Raw genomic sequence first — 20459 nt, 5'->3', positions numbered from 1 at the left:
AAGTGTAATTGGAAAATGCAAAAGTCATCCTCACACAGACAGTGGTAGAAATCTGCTGAGCATCCAATCTGTACATGTCTTGATCTCTGTCTCTCTGAGGAAGTACTGGGATTTGAACTCAGGGTCTTTCACTTCCTAGGCAGATGCCCTAAAACTTGAGCCATGCCCCCAGCCCCCATGCTACCATAGCTGGCTTCTTTATAGGGGAATCATTTTCCTGATGGAGTGAGAAGTTGAACACATTCTGTATCTTTTTGTTGTCATTGTTGGTTGTGAGCCTGAACTCTGGGCCTGGGCACTGCCCCTCAGCTCTTCAGCTCAAGGCTAGCACTCTACCACTTGAGCCACAGCACCACTTCTGGTTTTTTCCACTTCTGTGGTGCTGAGGAATCGAATCCAGGGCCTCAAGCATGCAAGGCAAGCACTCTACCACTGAACCACCATCCCAGCCCACCACATTCTGTACCTTAATGATTTGGGTCACGTGGCCAGGAGTGTGCATTCACATCTGTCATCTTTAAGGCAAAAATTTCAACTAACAGCAGTTTATGTGGTAGGGCTGAATGAGCCATCAAGGCAGGCCGTGTGTCAGAATGTTGGTAAGGCCATATCTGCAGGTGTTGTCATGCAGGTGTGTCTGTGGGTGTCTGCATGTGGACCAGCAGTGGCTAGTGTGGGAAGCAGTTTAGTTTCTGAAAACACCTGTGTTATGTCTATGGCGTTTCCAGGCACCTTAAACCTGCCACTAATTGTGTCTCACTCTTACTTCCCTTAGTACAGAATCTTCAGCATGCCTGGTAGCTTGGACTGCCTGTGTCTTCCTGGCACCACCTACCCTTAACATGCTGGCTTAGGGTTCCTCACCTCCTTCTTGCCTTCCTCCCACCTTAACTAAACCAGCAGTATTGCATTCTGTGTGGAAGAGGTACTGAAAGGGACAGAAAAATGCCAGAACAAGTACAAAAGAAGAGTCCAAAGGAGAAAGCAGCTAGAGGAGACTGTGAAAACTGCTTGTGATTGGGTTTAAAAATATGATGGGAGCTGAGAGTATGGCTGAGAGGTAGAACACGTACCCGGCTTGAATGAAGCCCTGGGTTCCAGCCTCAGCACTGCAGAAAAGAAAAAGGGGCAAACACGGATCCTGATTCTTTCTTTCTTTCTTTCTTTCTTTCTTTCTTTCTTTCTTTCTTTCTTTCTTTCTTTCTTTCTTTCTTTCTTTCTCTTTCTTTCTCTCTCTCTCTCTCTCTCTCTTTCTTTCTTTCCTTCCTTCCTTTTTCCGTGCCAGTTCTGTGGCTTGAACTCAGGGCCTCACGCTCTAACTTGGCTTTTTCACTCAAGGCTATACTCTACCACTTGAGCCACACCTCCATTCTCATTTCTGCTCCTATCTAATATGTGTTTTAGAAGCAGGGCCTCATGAAGTACCCCTACTTCATTTACCAACATTAGCCTCAGTTCTGAAGTACCAGCACTCCCCTCTTTCTCCTCTGAACCTGCCTGCCTATCTACCTCCCCTCTAGCCTATCACTAGCCTCTTTTTCAGACTTGCTATCCTTCAACCTTCTATTTTCCTGCTGCCTCTCCTCCCAGGTTGATGCTATGTTCCTAGGCGGCCTCAGGTGGCAAGGGGAGCAGATATATGGCTTTCAGCTACTCTTCACCTGACCCAGCTTATGAGGTGCTGGCCTTCCCCGTGAGAAGGCACCCAGTGAAGAATGGGCCAATAAGACTGGAGGGGGAAGAGGTAGCACTGCAGGGGTCACATGGGTTCTGTGCTAGCCTAGGGTGGAGGGTATGGAAGGGCTCCGAAGGGACACTGGCAGGATGATATAAGCTAGTGTCCCTGACCCCAGACTGAACTCAGAATCTGAGTCCCAGGCCTGCCCTGGTTCTGCTCCCAAAGTGTTTGGTTTGGCTGCACAAACAGGCATCAATTATAACCATGCATTCCAGAAGGCACCCATCCAGGCCTAATTGGGTAGCAGTGGTGAGGAAGCAGGTCATCAGACATGCCCAGTGAACTTTGCTTTGTGTTTCCCCTGATTATGACACTGAACTGTGTTCATATAGGGCTTCCTGGTTGTTGCCTTTGCAACTCAGTCATGCATTGACCCATGTCCACAGATGCACAGCTCTGGCCTGGCTCCTGCTATTCCTGACCCTTCAGTAAACGCCTGCGACTGGTTCACACATAATCATTGATCTCTCTGGAGCTTACAGTGTTGTGTCCTCCACTCTAAACAGTACTCTTTTTCTAAAGCACAGTATGACTTTTAAAGTTTGAGGCCAACACAGGCAAAAAGTTAATGAGACCCCCATCTCAATCAAGCTGGGCCTCAGTGGTGTTGGTATGGCTGAGGTCTCTGCTACACAGAAGGCCATAGGTGGAAGGATCACAGTTTGAGGCCAGGCTTGGGCAAAAACATGAGATCCTACCTGAAAAATAACTAAAGCAAAATTGGGATGGGGATGTGGGCTCAAGTAGTAGAGCACTGACTGGTAAGCATAGGTCCTTGAGTTCAAACCCTAGTGCTATTGTTATTTTCAGTCTTGGTCATCAGATTGGTCTAGCAGGTGACAGTGTGCTCTGGATAGAAAGATCTTTGGGTGCGATGCAGACCTGGCTTTGGGCCCTGAATCTACTTCCTGTGTCAAACCTCAGTTCTCATTTAAATGCTGAACCACAGTGAGAGTAATTGTGACACTGTGGGTGGTGGTTCCTGCTTATAATCCCAGCACTTAGGAGGCAGAGGAAAGAGTATTGATTCAGGATCAAAACTGGGCTATACGGTAAGATTGTCTTAAAAACAAACAAAAACAATTGTAAAGATTAAATACAATTATACATGCATTAGTTTATCAGTGGCCTCAGTACTTGAATGTCCATTTGCTGATAATAAAAATCCAAGACTTGTCATTCTTGTCTCAGGTATCCAAAACAGACTCCAACGTCTACTGGCAATTCATGTTATTGGAAGGTTTGAAGACAATTTGATTTTTAAAATTTTCGAGATAGTGTCTCTGTGTAACCCAGGCTAGCCTTGAAATTATTCTCCTGCCTCCGCCACCTAAGTACTGGGATTGTAAGCATGCACCACTGCTCCCAGTGACAGTTTGCTTTTCTTTCACCTACTTTCTGCCCTATAGAACCAAAGGACAGTGTTTTCTTTTTCTTTAGAGTCTAGCAATTTTTTAAGCACATATCTCAGAGTTTCTAGGTACATGATTGTAATTTCGTCTTTTTATTCACATCTCTTGCTTCTTTTGTATTTGTTTTCTTAGTTATTTTTCCAGTAGGGTCTTTTTTTTTTTTTTTTGCCGGTCATGGGGCCTGAAGTCTGGGCGCTGTCCCTCAGCTCTTCAGCTCAAGGCTAGCGCTGAAGTCTGGGCGCTGTCCCTCAGCTCTTCAGCTCAAAGCTAGCACTCTACCACTGGAGCCACAGCACCACTTTCAGCTTTTTCTGTTTATGTGGTGCTGAGGAATCAAACCCAGGACCTCATGCTTGCAAGGCATGCACTCTACCGCTGAGCTACCTTCCCAGCCCCCTCCAGTACGTTCTTATGTTTATATTTAAGCCAGCTGGAACTGGATACTTCATTTTAAGCCTCCTGTATAGCGGGAGTGATAGGCACACACCACTTTGCCAGCTATTGGTTGAAATGGGGTCTCCTTAACATTTTGTCCAGGACGGTCTACTACTGTGATTCTCCCACTCTACCTCCTGAGTAGTTGGGATGACAGGCGAGAGCAGTTGTGCTTGATCTTTCCTTTTGCTTTCATCATCAATTTTAATGTGTACATTTTTCTTCTTTATCTTGTATTTCCTGTAAAATATAATCTATAATGCTTATTCATTCTGTGGTCCTTTTAGTTCATTGTCTGAAATATTTTCCCATTTTTCCCCTAAACTCTGGGATTTTGAACTCAGGGCCTCACGTTTGCTAGGGAGGCACTCTTACCACGGTCACATCTTTAGCCCTTTTTTTGCACTGGCCATTTTTTTTTCCACCACATTTTTTGGTCCAGTCATCTGTTATAGGGCATCTAGTCTGTTTCCATAACTTGGCTATTGTGAATTGTGCAGTGATGAGCATCAATGTACAAGTAAGTGTCTTTACTGAATCCCAGATACCCAGGAGTGGTGTGGCTGGATCACGGGTATTTCCATGTTTAGTTTTTTTTTTTTTTTTTTTTTTTTTTTTTTTTAAATTTTTTTATTGTAAAGATTCTATACAGAGGGTTACAGTTACATGAGTGGGGTAATGAGTACACTTCCTCTTGAACATTGTTACCCCCTCCATTGTTTTCTCCCTACCATCCCCTCCCTCCCTCCCTTCCCCAAGGTTCTTTTTTTTTTTTTTTTTTTTTTTTTTTTTTTTTTTTTGATTGTGATTAAGTGATTACTTAATTTCCGGAAATTCACAGTATTGTGGAATAATGATGCTCATTTAAAGTCACACGTTCATTCTAACTTTCCTGGAGCAAATTGTCTATCACAGTCTGTAATATATAACGGTGTTCATATGTTATATACCATACACGTGATCAGCAGCATGGGGATATTTAGTAGTGGTTCAACCAGATGAGTGGGAGTTCTTTGTTTCTTAAGTCCTGTTAGTTTTGTCATATCACCTAACATTTTGGATTTATCATCCGCTTATCAGGGAGACCATGTACTGTTTGTCTCTTCGTTCTTGGCTTACCTCGCTCAACATGATTCCTTCTAGCTCCATCCATTTCCCTGCAAATGCCATTATTTTGTCATTTCTAATGGCTGCATAATATTCCATTGTGTATAGATACCACAATTTTTGGATCCATTCATCTGTGGTGGGGCATCTGGGTTGTTTCCATATCCTAGCTATTGTGAACAGTGCTGCAATAAACATGGAGGTGCACGTGTCCTTGTATATTGGTTCCTGTTGTTCAGGGTAGATGCCTAGAAGTGGTATGACTGGGTCGTAAGGGAGGTCAATCTTTAGCTTTCTAAGGACCCTCCAGACTGCTTTCCAAAGTGGTTGTATGAGTGTACATTCCCACCAGCAGTGTAATAGCGTTCCTCGTTCTCCACATCCCCTCCAGCATTTGTCGTTGGCTGATTTGTGGATGTGGGACATTCTGACTGGGGTAAGGTGGTATCTCAGGGTTGTCTTTATTTGCATTTCCTTCACCACCAGGGATGATGAACATTTCCTCATGTGTTTCTTTGCCATTTTTATTTCTTCATTTGAGAAGTCCCTCTTTAGTTCCCTTGCCCATTTAGTAATTGGTTTGTTAGGTTTGGGAGGGATTAGTTTCTTGAGTTCCCTGTATATACAGGATGTTAACCCCTTGTCTGATATATTGCTGGTAAATATTTTTTCCCAATTAGTTGGTTGTCTTTCTAGCTTGGTTGCGATAGCTTTATCTGTGCAGAAGCTTTTTATTTTAAGGTAGTCCCATTTGTCGAGTCTCTCTCCAATTTGTTGTGACCCTGGGACTCTGTTCAGGAAGTTCCTTCCTGTGCCTATTAGTTCAAGTGTCTCTCCTACTCTGTCCTGCAGTAGTTTCAGAGATTCAGGTTTAATGTTAAGGTCTTTAATCCATTTTGAGTTGATGTTGGTGCATGGTGATAGGCTGGGGTCCACTTTTAGTTTTCTGCATGTGGCTGCCCAGTTTTCCCAGCACCAGCGGTTGAAGAGGCTGTGTTTCTTCCATTGTATGTCTTTGGCTCCTTTGTCGAATATCAGCTGGCTGTAGGCCTGTGGATTTATTTCTGGATCTTCTATTCTGTTCCATTGGTCTTCGGGTCTGTTTTTGTGCCAGTACCATGCTGTCTTTGTTATTATAGCTCTGTAGTAGAGTTTGAAGTTCGGCATGGATAGCCCTCCCATATTGTCTTTATCCCCTAGAATTGTTTTGGCTATTCTAGGTCTTTTGTTGTTCCATATGAATTTTTGGACTGTTTTCTGTATTTCAGAGATGTACGTCATTGGGATTTTAATAGGAATTGCGTTGAATTTGTATATTAGTTTTGGAAGTATTACCATCTTTACTATATTAAGTCGGCCTATCCAGGAGCATGCGAGGTCTTTCCATTTCCTAGTGTCTTCTGCAATTTCTTTCTTTAACTTTTTATAGTTCTCATTAAATAGTTCTTTTACATCTTTGGTTAGGTTAATTCCTAAATATTTTATTTTTCGGGAGGTTATTGTGAATGGGGTTGCTCCCTTTATTTCCCTCTCTTCCTGTACATTATCAGTGTATAGGAAGGCAACTGATTTTTGTGGGTTTATTTTGTATCCTGCTATTTTGCCAAAGTGATTTATGATTTCTAAGAGTTTGGGGATGGAGTTTTTGGGATCTTGGAGGTATAGTATCATGTCGTCTGCAAAAAGGGATAGTTTAACTTCTTCTTTTCCTATGCGGATCCCTTTAATGTCTTTTTCTTGCCTTATTGCCCTGGCTAAGGGTTCTAGGACTATATTGAAGAGGAGTGGAGACAGTGGGCATCCTTGCCTTGTTCCTGATTTTAGGAGAATTGGTTGTAGCTTTTCCCCATTAAGTATAATATTGGCTATTGGTCTGTCATAAATGGCTTTTATTGTTTTTAGAAATGTTCCTTCTATTCCTATTTTCTCCAGAGCTTTTAGCATGAATGAATGTTGAATTTTGTCAAAGGCCTTTTCTGCATCTGTAGCGATAATCATGTGATTCTTGACCTTGGCTCTGTTGATATGTTGGATTACATTTATTGACTTACGTATGTTAAACCATCCCTGTGTCTCTGGGATGAAGCCTACCTGGTCATAGTGAATTATTTTTTTTATGTGTTTCTGGATTCTGTTAGCTAGAATCTTGTTAAGGATCTTTGCATCTGTGTTCATCAAGGAGATTGGCCTGTAATTCTCCTTTTTGGTTGGGTCTTTGCCTGGTTTGGGGATGAGTGTGATATTGGCTTCGTAGAATGAGTTTGGGATAGCTCCTTCCTTCTCTGTTTCTCTGAAGAGCTTGAGGAGTATGGGTATTAGTTCTTGTTTGAAGGTCTTATAGAATTCTGCTGTGAATCCATCTGGTCCTGGGCTTTTTTTTGTTGGAAGACTTTTGATAGCTTCCTGTATCTCATTATAGGATATTGGCTTATTTAATTGGTTAACTTCTTCTTTGCTCAGTTTGGGCAACTTGTATTTCTCTAAAAATGCATCCATTTCTGCCCGATTTTCTTCCTTTAGAGAGTATAGCTTTTGAAAGTAGTCTGTTAGAATTGTTTGGATATCTTGGGTACGTGTGGTGATGTTTCCCGTGGCATCCCTAATCCTATTAATATGGGTTTCCTCTCTTCTTTTTTTAATTAATCTAGCCAATGGGCCATCAATTTTGTTTATTTTTTCAAAGAACCAGCTTTTTGTTTGGTTTATTTTGGTTATGGTTTTCTGATTTTCTAATTGGTTAATCTCTGCTTTTAATTTGGTTATCTGGCTTCTTCTAGTAGCTTTAGGTCCCATTTTTTCCTGTTTTTCTAGCTGTTTTAATTGCAACATGAGATTATTTACTTGGTCTGTCTCCATTCTCTTGATGTGGGCACTGAGGGCAATAAATTTGCCCCTCAGGACTGCTTTTGCTGTGTCCCACAAGTTTCTTTGTGAGGTGTTTTCATTTTCATTGAGTTGTAGGAAATGCTTTATTTCTTCTCTGATCTCTTCTGTTATCCAGGCATTGTTAAGGAGTGTGCTGTTCAATTTCCATGTATTGGAGAAATTTCTGCGGTATGCTTTGTTATTGAGAGCTAGCTTGATTCCACTGTGGTCAGATAGGATACAGGGGATTATGTCGATCCCTTTGTATTTGCTTAAGTTCCTTGCATGAACTATGATATGGTCTATTTTGGAGAAAGTTCCATGAGCTGCTGAGAAGAATGTGTACTGTGTTGTTTTAGGGTGAAATACTCGGTAGATGTCAGTTAATTCCGCTTGCAGTATGGCCTCTCTTAATTCGGTAGCTTCTTTGCCAATCCTCTGGTTGGTAGACCTGTCCTTTGGTGAGAGTGGTGTGTTAAAGTCTCCTAGTATTATCGTATTGGGATCTATTTTATTCTGTAAGTTTGAGAGCATTTGTTTGACATATCTGGGTGCACCAATATTTGGGGCATATAAGTTGATGATGGTTATATCCTCCTCTTGGGTTGTTCCCTTTATTAATATGTAGTGTCCGTCCTTGTCTTTCTGTACTGATTTTAATGAAAAGTTTATTTTGTCAGATATCAGGATAGCTACACCTGCTTTCTTACTGGGGGCGTTTGATTGGTAGATCCTTTTCCACCCCTTCACTCTGAGTTTGTTTGTATGTTTGGCTGAGAGGTGGGTCTCCTGAAGGCAACAGATGGATGGGTCTTGTTTTCTTATCCAGTCCTCAGTTCGTTTTCTTTTAATTGGTGAATTCAGCCCATTTATATTAAGAGAAAGTATAGAGAGATGCATTGTTGTCCCTGCCATTCCGTTTTCCTAAGTTTTTCTTTTTTCCTTTCCTCCTGTGCTTGCTCAGTTAGACTTTGAGTAACGCCTGTTTGGGGCAGGCCCCAGTTCCTGGCTGCTTTCTTCAGGTTGTGTCCCCCCTCTTAGAATTCTTTGTAATGCTGGCTTAATGTTTATGTATTCATTTAGTTTTTCTTTGCTATTAAAAGTTTTCAGTTCTCCATCAAATGTGAATGCTAGCTTTGCCGGGTAGATCAGTCTGGGTTGGCAGTTATTGGCTCTCAGGGCTCGTATGGTGCTTTCCCAGGCTTTTCTTGCATTCATTGTTTGTGTGGAGAGATCTGCAGTAATTCTTATTTTTTTCCCATTGTAGTATAGCTCCTTCTTCATTTTTGCTGCATGCAGGATTGTTTCCTTATTATTCAGATCTATCATTTTTACTATAATGTGTCTAGAAGTGTTTCTCCTGGGGTCTTGCTTGTTGGGTGTTCGATAAGCTTTTGTGATGTAGTTAAGATGGTCGTTTTTGAGGTGGGGAAAATTTTCATTGATTATATTGTTAAATAGGTGGTGCATTCCCTTGCTCTGGAATTCCTCACCTTCGTCCACTCCAATTATGCGAAGGTTAAATTTTTTAGCATTATCTGCTTGCTCTTGAATATCCCTTTGGTTTAATTTGAGTAATTTTTCCATATCTGTCACTTTTTGGTCCAGTTGGTGTATTCTGTCTTCTGTATCTGACACTCGACCTTCCATTTCATTCACTCTGTTGACAGTGGCTTCTATTGTGGTTTGCATGGAGGAAATGGATCCCTTTATGGATTCAATGTTGGTTCTCAGAGTACTGATCTCACCTCTCAATGAGGTATGCATTACCTCTAATTTGGCGTTTATCTCACTTCTTACTGAGGTTTGTGCAGCTTCTATTTTTGCATGCATCTCTTGTTTGATACCCTGTATCTCTTTGGATAGATCATCCTTGTGCTCTTTCAATTTCTGATCAATTTCTCGCTTTATTTCTTGAGTCATTGCCTCCAGCAACCCTTGGAAGTAGCCTTTGTCTTCCATTCCTGCTTTGCTCCCACTGGGGCTCTCCCCTGTGTGGCTGCTGGCTTTTGAGGTGAGCTTGCTGTCCTGGGTGGTAGTAAACCTTGTGATTTTTCTCTGTGATTTTCGCATGGAGGTTCAGGAGACTGCTCTTCAATTTTGTTTTGGTGTGTCTGTCTTTGCTTGGTTGCTGATTCTGTATTGGTAGAGAGAGTCTGTGCCTGATCTGGGTTCTGTTGGGAGCCTATTTCCAGCTGCTATTCTGTCTTACTTAGGATTCTCAGCTCTCTGCTGTAGATTGCTGGCAGTTCCCGCCTTTGGAAGGGTTGAGCAGCCTAGACTGCTTGTGTTTGCTCCTACGGGTGCTCTTGTGAAGAACAGATGCTCTGCATGCACTCTCCCAAATGCTGGAGTCTGCTATGGGCTCCTGATGTGTTTTTGTTTGTTTGTTTTGGGCTGGTTGTGGGCTTGAACTCTAGGTTTGGGTGCTGTCCCTCAGCTTTTCAGCTCAAGGCTGGCACCCTACCGTTTGAGCCACAGCACCACTTCTGACCCTTTTTGCTTTTGTGATGCTGAGGAATCAGATCCAGGGCCTCATACATCCAAGACTATCACTCTATTGCTGAGCCGCCTTAACAGTCTGAGCTCCTGCTTACTATCAGGTGCTGGCAGCCTGTGTTGCCCAATTCCCAGTCTAGGGTATATGGGTGGAGTTTTGGTGGGGTTTGGGCTTCTCTTGTCCTGGGCCTCCAGGTCTTTTGTTGTCACAGGCGTGCTTCCCGGGGGAGTGTTGTTTCCTGGTTTTCTCCCCTCTGTTGAGGCGTATGCTCAGCTTTTTACTTCAATTGGGAGGAGTTGGTTGTGTTGTTCAGGCGCCGGATCCCCGGGCCTGGTTCCGGCCCCAGCCTGGAGCGCGCTTGTTAGGCCTGTGCTGATGTGTATACCACCTAGGTTATGCAGCCTGGAGCGCACTCGTTAGGCCTGTGCTGATGTGTATACCACCTAGGTTATACAGCCTGGGGGACACAGTTCAAATTTCTTCTACTGTTGGTAGTCTTGACCCAGGGGCGCTGTTCCTGGCTTGGGCATTTAAGCTCCCTTCCAGGGGTGCTCTTGCTCTAGCCTGGCCAGCTGAGTGTGCTCCACGGGCTGGTGGAGCTCTCAAACAGTTCCCAGTTTTAGTGGGTCCTGTGGTCCGGGTGTTGGGGTAGGGAGTCTAGGTCAGGGTCTGGGGATTCCCTCCAGCTCTGGTCTCCCTTGAGGGATACACTTCCCCTGTGGGGTACTCACCCTGGAGCTGGTTGTTTCTGTGTGGTGTAGGTCGTCAGTTGTTGTTGCAATCCGGGCTGGGTTGGGCGGTGGTGGCTCTGTGTGATTCTTTTCTGTCTCTGCCTCTGTCGAAGCTGTCGGGTCAAGAGTGTCCCCGCTCAGACAGCTTCTTCGCGGTACCTCTGGGGCCCGAGTGGCCCCGCCGGGTCGTTGCGATCGTGATCGGGCGGGCGGGTGGGTGGTCTGCAGACAGTTCCCTTTGCGCGCTGCTGGCGGTTTTGGCGGGATGGAACCTCTCTGCTCGGGTGGAGAGTGCCGGGTCGTTGCGATCGCGATCGGGCGGGCGCGCTGCTGGTGCCGAGCGGCTTTGGCGGGATGGAGCCTCTCTGCTCAGGTGGAGAGTGAGGGGTGGGGGTGGGATCCTCGTGGAGACTCCCGGCTGGTAGGCTTCTCTGTTCCTGGCGATCCGCTGTTCTGTAAACCAGTACCTGGTGATCTGAAAGCGGCCCCCTGTGTCTCTGCTGTGTCTCTTGGGGCTCCCGCAGCCCCCGCCGGGCCGGCTGGCCGGCGGCTTGGCGCACTGCCGCGCGGCCAGTAAAGGTTGGGGGAGGGGTCTTCGCTTTTCTTCTGAAATTCTTCTTTTCCTCTGTTTCTTTTTTGTTATTCTCCGCCTCTGGTTTTTCTCTGAGTGTTCGTCTTTTTGTTGTTGTCGGTCTCTTGGGGAGATTAAGCGTTGGAGCTCGAACTCTCTTTTTGGTTGGAGAGAGCTGTGGCGTTTCCCTACTGCCCCGTCGCCATCTTGGTCCCCCCTCCCCCCATGTTTAGTTTTTTAAAGGATCTCCAAACCATTTTCCAGAGTGGTTGCATGTAGTTTATATTCCCACCAACAGTGAGTAGGGTTCCTTCCCCTCCTCCCTGTATCCCCTGTAGCATTTGTTACTGTTCATACTTCTCAATGCTGATCAATCTTACCAGGGAAATCTCATTGGATCTTACTGGGTACGATTGGTAAGATTGGTTTTGATTTGCATTTCCTTTTTGGTGCACTGGTAATTTTTGAGATAGGGTCCCACTTCTTGTCTGAATGCATGCTTGAGCTGCCCCTCCCCATCTTAGGCTTCCTTTTATAGCTGGGATGACATTCAGCTCTCAATTGAGGTAGAGTCTTGCAAAATTTTCTACCCAGCCTGGTCTTGAACCAAGGCTGATCCTTTCAACCTCAGCCTCCCAAGTACATACATGATTTGTCATGCATTCTTTTTTTTTTTTTTGGTCGGTTGTGGGGCTTGAGACTGAGCCTGAGCACTGGGCCTGAGCACTCAAGGTGAGCGCTCTACCACTTGAGCTATAGCGCCACTACCCATTCTTTATTTTTGAATCCGGTCATGGGGCCTGAACTCTGGGCCTGGACGCTGTCCCTCAGCTCTTCAGCTCAAGGCTAACACTCTACCACTTGAGCCACAGCGCCACTTCCGGCTTTTTTCTTTTTGCTTATGTGGTGCTGAGGAATCAAACCCAGGGCCTCAGGCATGCAAGGCAAGCGCTCTACCACTGAGCCACCTTCCCAGCCCCTACCCATTCTTTATTACCTAAAGCTACTTAAATTTTAGGAACAAATATTTTAGGCATACTTTTATGGGGGGGTGTGGGTGTGGTCGTGGGGCTTGAACTCTGGACCTGGGTGCTATCCTTCAGCTCTTCAGCTCAAGGCCAGCGCTCTACCGGTTTATTGGAGATGAGTCTTATGGACTTTCCTGCCTGGGCTGGCTTTGAACCATGATCTCAGCCTTCTGAGTAGCTAGAATTTACAGGCGTGAGCCACCAGCGCCTGGCCAGCCATAATCCTTTGTAGTTATTTTTACTTGTATTTTATGGTCCTGAGTTTGGAGGCTTGGAGGCCAGTGTGTCCAAGATAATTTTTGTTGTTTGTCTCTAGAGCACCTTTTGCTGTTTCTGTAGAATGTTCCCAAAATAGGCCTTGTTTTTGTTTTTTCACTCTGTTCTCCCTCATCCTTACCTGGGTGTTTTTCTTTTGCTCCTTTTTACTCCCTTCCTGGCAGTATCAACTCAGTGCTAGGCCTGCCCTTAAGGAAACCTCAAGAAGTGAGTTATGAGAGATCACAGGATTGGCTCTTTTCTTTCTGAGCAGCCCACACCAGGGACCTAATGTGCCAGCCCGCCTGGCCCGCATGGTATCTAGTGTGATTTTGAGGTTCTCTTTTTCTTGAATCGAATCTTGAATCTCAGTGCTTCTATTTCGTCCTGCACAGCTTCTGAGGCTGTGTGGCCCACCCACCAGAGATTTCATTTTAGGTCTAAGTAGACCTTATAGGCAAAGTTTTCAGTTTTTGTTGTCATTTTGTGTGTTTGGTGGGGGGTGGGGTTGGGGGGGGTGGGAATGTATGCATGTGTGTGTGGGTGTAGGTGTGGGTGTGGTTGAGTGCACACCTGAATCTCTATTTAAGCCCTGGATGCTTTGCCATAGCTTCTTTGCTCAAGGCTAGTACATACACCACTCGAGCCACAGTTCCACTTGGCTTTTTGATGGTTAATTAAAGATTAGAGTCTCACAGACTTTCCTGCCTGTTCTGCCTTTGAACCTGAACCTCAATCCTTAGATCTCAACTACCTGAGTAGCTAGGATTATAGGAGTGAGCTACTGGTACCCAGCTGTAGATGTCTGTAGTTTAGATGTAGTTGTAGTTTAGATGTAGTTTAGTTGTAGTTTAGTTGTAGTTTAGATGTAGTTTAGATGTCTGTAGTTGTAGATGTCTGTAGTTTAGTTTTTCTTTCCTCCAACTCTAGTTTTTTTTTTTTGGGGGGGGGGAGGGGGAGTCCGGTCGTGGGGCCTGAGCTCTGGGCCTGGGCGCTGTCCCTCAGCTCTTCAGCTCAAGGCTAACGCTCTACCACTTGAGCCACAGTGCCACTTCTGGCCTTTTTCTTTTTTCTTTTTTGCTTATGTATGGTGCTGAGGAATCAAACCCAGGGCCTCAGGCATGCAAGGCAAGCGCTCTACCACTGAGCCAACTTCCCAGCCCCCAACTCTAGTTTTATCACAGGGTATTTGGAAAGGTTAAAATCTATGCTGCCCGGAAGTATACATAGCTCAAGTGGTAGGGTACCTGCCTTAACAAGCCCCAGGCCTTGTCAAACCTTAGCATCATTTTAAAGAAGAAAAGTTAAAATAGCAGACAAGCATAACTTTGAGCATGCTCAGTTTTCTCAAAAACCTATTAGCTGAAACAAAAGGAAAGGCTACTTTGAAGGTTCATTAATATAGAAGTGCACCCCTAGAGGGGCCTCCCCTCCTTAATGGCTGCAATCTGTGAACCCACACTGCTATGCCAGTGTTACTGTAGCTGACAGTAGAGTCTACTCCTGGTGTTATACATTCAAATGGATAAATATATCTTTATCGCTATGTACCATACAGAACAGTTCACTACCCTGAAAATTCTGTCTCCTCCTATGCATTCCTTCCACAGCCTCGGGCAACCTCTGATCTTCTCACTATTTGGGCAAGTTTTGCCCTTCTTTCACTTGTTAACCTGCGTTTACTTTTCTTCATGTCTTTTCATCACTCAAGAGCTCAGTGTTTTTTGAGTATCAAACAATGTTTCCTATCTACTTGTGCCACTCTCTGCCTCTACCTACCTACTAAAGAACATTTTGGTTGCTTCCACATTAGTGTAGTTATAAATAAGACTTCTATAACCATCTACATACATACTTGTGGTATGAAAACCTAAGCTTCCAACTCCTTTTAGTAAGTGCCAAGTAGCACAATTGCTGAATCAGATGGAGACAGGATGTTTGGTGTATGAGAACTGTCTTGTCTTCCACAGTGTCTATGCCAGTTGACATTTCCCCTAGTGGTATAGTCCTGTTACTGCACATCCTTACCAATGTTTGGTATTGTCCGTGTTCTGGATTTTGACAATTCTAACTTGTGTACCTTGGGGTCTCACTGTTGTGTACATTTGCATTTCCCTGTGACATGTAATGTGGACCATGCTTTCATTGGCTTCTCATCTGCATTTCTTCTTTGGTGAGTCCAGTTTCTGTTTTCCCAAATAAAATACAATATTTTTTTTTGCAAAAGAAGATTTTTTTTTGAGAGGGAACAAGTACTAGGGTTTGAACTCAAGGCTTCATCCCTGTGAGGCAGGTTCTCTATCACCTGATCCATGCCCCCAGCCCTCTTTTTAGTTATTTTTCAGTTAGAGAGAGTCTAGTGTTTTTTTGCTTGGTACTAGCCTTAGATGGCAGTCCTCCTGCCTATGCCTCCTGCACCACTGGGATTATAGGCATACACCACAACATCCAGAATGTTAACATGGGATTTCACAAATGTTTAAAAAAAACCCACAAAACTGTATGTGTATGTGTGTGTATATGTGTGCATGTGCGTGCGCACAAATGCGCATGCATGCGATCCTGGGGCTTGAACTCAAGGCCTGGGCACTGTCCCCAAGCTTTTGTGCTCAAGGCTAGAGCTCTACCTCTTTGAGCCACAGTTCCACTTCCAGCTTTTTGCTATGTAATTGGAAAGAAGAGTCTCACAGACTTTCTTGCCCAGGCTGGCTTTGAACCACAATCCTCTGATCTCAGCCTCTTGAGTAGGATTATAGATGTGAGGACCTGGCCAAAAGAATATTTTTTTACACTAAAATTTTTTTTACCTATTCTTAATGCTTTATTAATGATTACTATCATTAATGATTACTATCTTAGATTATCCAGTAAAATTCTACTCAACTCAAAATTTCTTTCCATAAATTAAAATAACAACTGTAATATAATGGTGCTTTATTTTTGCTCTGCCAAGAGATTGAATCCAGAACCTCTTGCATGCTAGGCAATTGCTCCCCCTGGCTGGTTTTCTTGGATGCTAGAATTTAAGAGAAGGCATTCATTCACCCAGTGACTATGTATTGAGGTCTCTTGTGCCTGGCCCTGGGAATATGGTTTTTTTTCCCCAAAGGCTTTTTCCCCTTGGAAGACAGGGGGAGGAAAAGTTGACCTTTGACCATGAGGTCCACAGCAATTTTCTGGTGTACCTGTGTACCACCCTGAGGTCCTGTGCATGGGTAACATGGCACTCAGTGCCAGTGTCCACTGGATGCCCCACTCACCTACATCCTTGGGGGCACATAGCATTAGTTCAGCCTTGATGCTGGGTGTGTCAAGCAGTGAGGAACTTGGACGTCTGAAGCAGGCTGCCTTGCTGTGTAGCTGTGCTCAAGGCATAAAAAACAACTCTACTGGCAGAAAGGGCTGAGGAGGATTTCTTTGGAAGTGGTGACACAATTGGGCTGATCAAGTAAACTGTCATAGAAGCTGTTTCCTCTTTAGTTGTGAACTAGCATACCCAGTGTGGCTGCATCCTGCCGGCATGGTGTGTCCTGATGGGTTAAGACAGGACATGTCTGGCATGTGTGGGAATGTGGCAAAGACAAACCATCCTCATCAAGTCTCAGTCACATCCCCAATACCAAGCCAGGCTCCTGGCTCTGGCAGAGTTTCACAATATAGAAAGGGGACACTTGGTATGAGGGCTTGCTTGGCCTCTGCACAGACAAGGCCCATGCCTCCCAGCAGTTGCCCTTCCTGGAGACAATTGGATTCAGGTCACTTCCTCATCAGAAAGGCCCTGAGCCACGCAGCTAGAGATGAGTTTGTATTAAAACTCTTCCAGAAAGAAAGGCATTTCCCTCGGAACATCCCATTGTGGAATCATTTTGTTTTTGCCTGTGATTGAATAATGGTCATTTTTGTAAGTTACCAAATTCTGGGGAAGAGAGGCGTGAAGGGTCAGCTCCTCAGCAGACAATCAGAGGATGCACTAACGGAAGCCTTTGCTTCCCTCCCCCACGGCCTTACTTCCCAACTCAGCTAGCAGAAAGAAACAACTCTGCTCTCAGGCAATGACAGACAGATGTTTGAGGCTTGCTTGGGGCAAACCCTGACAGTTCTGCTAGAGCTGAGATGTGATCTCTCCATGGATGGAAATTCTCTTTCAGATCTCTCCAAGGCATTGGTTCTGACGGAAATTGGGCCCAAACGTGATCCCACCACTCTGTCACTGTTCTTGAGCAACATGGAGCGTCTGCTTCACGCGAAGGCTCATGGGTACGGATTCTGGGGCCCAGGAACATCCTGTGGTCAGAGGGGAGAGAACTATGCCACTCTCTCTCAGCACTTCCAGGGGGTTGAAGAGGAAGTGTCCTGGCTAGCTAGGAGAGAGACAGGTGTGGGGTGCTGTGACACCAGGCCCCGGAGGCCCTGGAGGTTTGTCCTCCATACCATGCTGTGTCCCCTGTCCCCTGTTTCTGACCTCAGGTTTCCGACACAGACTTCTAGGTCCTTAAGCGTCCCCTTTGGTGCACTTGTTTTAAAAGTCTCTGATTTGTTTCTCCCAAGATTTAATAAGCTGAGTGACTCATCTTCATGTATGTCTACATGCACATACACATATCCCCAGGCACCCTGAGGGTGCTACTGTAATGTAATGATGCTTGTGCAGTCAGAACCTCAGGCCTCGGTGTACCAGCTGCGGGTTGTGCCCTGTAGCCCTGTGATTGCATGCAGAATGCTGGTGGCATGGCAGAGAGGCCCTGGGTTCTGCGTCTTCAGTGTGACAGCCCCCTGTGGCTCGCAGTGGGTGAGGGGATTGGCAGCATGCATGCCACACCAAGGCAGCAAGGGTACTGCCCACTTGGCCCATACCTGCCCTCCTTCACTCTCTGCAGAGTCCGAGTGATTGGCAGCTCCACCTTGGCACTCTGCCACCTGGCCTCTGGGGCTGCGGATGCCTATTACCAGTTTGGCCTGCACTGCTGGGACCTGGCAGCTGCTACAGTGATCATTAGAGAAGCGGGAGGCATCGTGATGGACACCTCAGGTGAGCTCTGTAGCCACCAGTACACTCTGGATCATGTGAGCACCTCAAGACACGTACGTCTCCAGTGTGCAGTCTTTTCTGTTTTGTGCATCCCTAGGAAGATCAGGGAGGGTGTGGGGAAGGCAGGTCTGGTCTGCCCAGACTGAGTTCAGCAGATCCTTCATTCCTCTGAGCCTTGGTTACCCATGTACCTAGCACAGTATGGGATAGACTGCTCATCCTTGCCTCATCCGTCCTTTGCCTTTCACTGGACACAGAAAGGCAGCTCTATTCAGAGGCTCAGATCTATATAGACTGGACTATAGCTGGCTGTGTTCTCCCTTTTGGACCACCTGTGGGGTACAGGCCCTGGAACTCAATTGTACTCCCAGCGCACGTGCGTGCGTGCGTGTGTGTGTGTGTGTGTGTGTGTGTGTGTGTGTGTGTGTGTGTGTGTGACAAGCTACTATACAAGACAGGTTAGTTCCAGTAACCAGGTGTCTGTTCTGTCCCCTCTGTTCCCAGGCGGACCCTTCGACCTCATGTCCTGCAGAGTGGTTGCTGCCGGCACCCGGGAGATGGCGATGCTCATAGCTCAGGCCTTACAGACTATTAACTATGGGCGGGATGACGAGAAGTGAGCCATGCAAAGCTTAATGAGTACCCAAGGGCTTTCCTGCAGGTGGCAGCGGTTCCTGGAAGGGAACTGTCTCAGTGGCCAGTGCTCTGGGACAGGTGTCTTGCTACTGCTCCCAGACTGATGTCTCACTATGCTTAAGGGAGGTATTGTGCTAAAGTATGTGGCTCACTTTTTAAATCATGTTTCTTTCACTGGGACTTGGTGCTTAGCGAGCTTCTATAATCTCTTCAAGCCTTTTGCAAGTTAGTACATGTTCTGTCAGGGCCAAATCCAAATCTACAAGAGAATTAGTTATCCAATCTTGATTGGCCCACCCCTCCCCCCCCCCCCCCCCCCCGAGAATGCAAATCTCAGGTAATAAGGCTTTAGAACTACTGGTAAAGCAGACTTGTTCTCAGGCCCTCTCTGCTGTGGTACTACCGAATGCAATAAAATGAGAATCTCAGCTCACTCCCTCCATTGGCATCCTCTGCTTTCAGAGACCCTTCTTACCTCCATGAGTTCCTACCTCTTGGGAGAGGTTTGCACATTAGAGCCTGAAGTTGCAGTGTGAACTGCTTGTCTGCTGCCTTGGATGAGCCCTCTGACAATGGCATTGGGAATTATCATGTTAACATTCAAATTCCTAACCCAACAATGGTGGCTAACACCTATAATCATAGCTATTGAGGAGGCTGAGATTTGAAGATCACAGTTAAAAGCCAGCCAGGGCAGGAAAGTCCATGAGACTCTTATCTTCAATTAACCACTGGAAAACTGGAAGTAGAGGTTTGGTTAAAATGGTAGAGCACTCGCCTTGAGCAGAAGAGCTCAGGGACAGTGCCCAGTCCCTAAATTCAAGCCCCACTACCGAAAAAAAAAAATTTCAACTCCAAGACAGGCTGCAGGAAAACCAGTAGTTCCAAATTACTCACATCTCTGAAATGCCAATCACTTTTTTTTTTTGGCCAGTCCTGGGGCTTGAACTCAGAGCCTGGGCATTGTCCCTGAGCCTCTTTGTGCTCAAGGCTAGTATTCTACCACTTGAGCCACAGCGCCACTTCTGGCTTTTTCTGTTGATGTGGTACTGAGGAATCAAACCCAGGGCTTCATGCATGCTTGGCAAGTACTCTACCACTAAGCCACATTCCCAGGCCTAACAAGTAATACTTTATTGTTGTTGTTGGTTGTAGGGCTTGAACTCAGGGCCTGGACACTATCCTTGAGCTCTTTTGCGCCACAACGCCACATCCCCTTTTCTGAGTTTTAAACATCAAGAAAGTCAGTAGCTGGGCGCCAGTGGCTCTCGGCTGTAATCCTACATACTCAGGAGCTGAGATCTGAGGATCACAGTTCAAAGCCAGCTCGTGCAGAAAAGTCCATGAGACTCTGATCTCCAATAAACCACTAGAAAACCAGAAGTGATGCTGTGGCTCAAGAGGTAGAGCGCTTGCCTTGAGCTGCCCAGGGACAGTGCCCAAGCCCAGAGTTCAAGCCCCACGACTGACAAAAAAAAAAAAAAGAAGTCAGTGTTCTTGCTGGAGTTTTGATTGAGTCCTCCAGACTTTTCATGACTTTTCTTGTTTATTAAGAGCTTGTCATGCTGAGCGCCGGTGGCTCACACCTGTAATCCCAGCTACTAAGGAGGCTGAGATCTGAGGATCGCAGTTCAAAGCCATCCCGGGCAGGAAACCCCATAAGACTCTTATCTCCAATAAACCACTAGAAAACTGGAAGTGGCACTGTGGCTCAAGCGGTAGAGCACTTGCCTTGAGCTGAAGAGTGCAAGGACAGTGCCCAAGCCCAGGGTTCAAGCCTCATGACCAACCAAAAAAAAAAAGTCATTAAAATTCCCAGTCCTGGGGCTGGGAAGGTGGCACAGTGGTAGAACGCTTGCCTTGCATGCATGAGGCCCTGGGTTCAATTCCCCAGCACCACATAAGCAAAAAGAAAAAAGCCGGAAGTGGCGCTGTGGCTCAAGTGGTAGAGTGCTAGCCTTGAGCTGAAGAGCTGAGGGACAGCGCCCAGGCCCAGAGTTCAGGCCCCACGACCGGACTCCCTGCCCCCCCCAAAAAAATTAAAATTCCCAGTCCTTGGTTCAAATGCTGGGTGTTAGCTAAACAGGAGAGAGTGTGAACCCTGAGCCTGACCAATCCAGGTAAAGGGGCAGGGCCTGCTGTGTTAGGGATA

General features: G+C 45.7%; 1 protein-coding gene across 1 annotated transcript in view; it reads left to right on the top strand.

Moving 5' to 3' along the window:
• The window catches only part of Impa2 (inositol monophosphatase 2), a 40944-nt gene extending 22195 nt beyond the window's left edge, over nt 1-18749 (top strand). The window contains exons 6-8 of the mRNA XM_070029615.1: nt 16791-16899; nt 17520-17671; nt 18176-18749. Coding sequence (XP_069885716.1) covers nt 16791-16899; nt 17520-17671; nt 18176-18291 — 377 coding nt within the window. The 3' untranslated portion in view covers nt 18292-18749. The remainder of the gene's footprint in view (nt 1-16790; nt 16900-17519; nt 17672-18175) is intronic.
• The last annotated feature ends 1710 nt before the right edge of the window (nt 18750-20459 follow it).

Source organism: Dipodomys merriami, unplaced genomic scaffold, assembly GCF_024711535.1.
Source record: "Dipodomys merriami isolate MVZ:Mamm:240054 unplaced genomic scaffold, mDipMer1.0.p SCAF_2, whole genome shotgun sequence".
Taxonomy (NCBI): domain Eukaryota; kingdom Metazoa; phylum Chordata; class Mammalia; order Rodentia; family Heteromyidae; genus Dipodomys; species Dipodomys merriami.
This window is presented reverse-complemented; position numbering and strand designations above follow the sequence as displayed.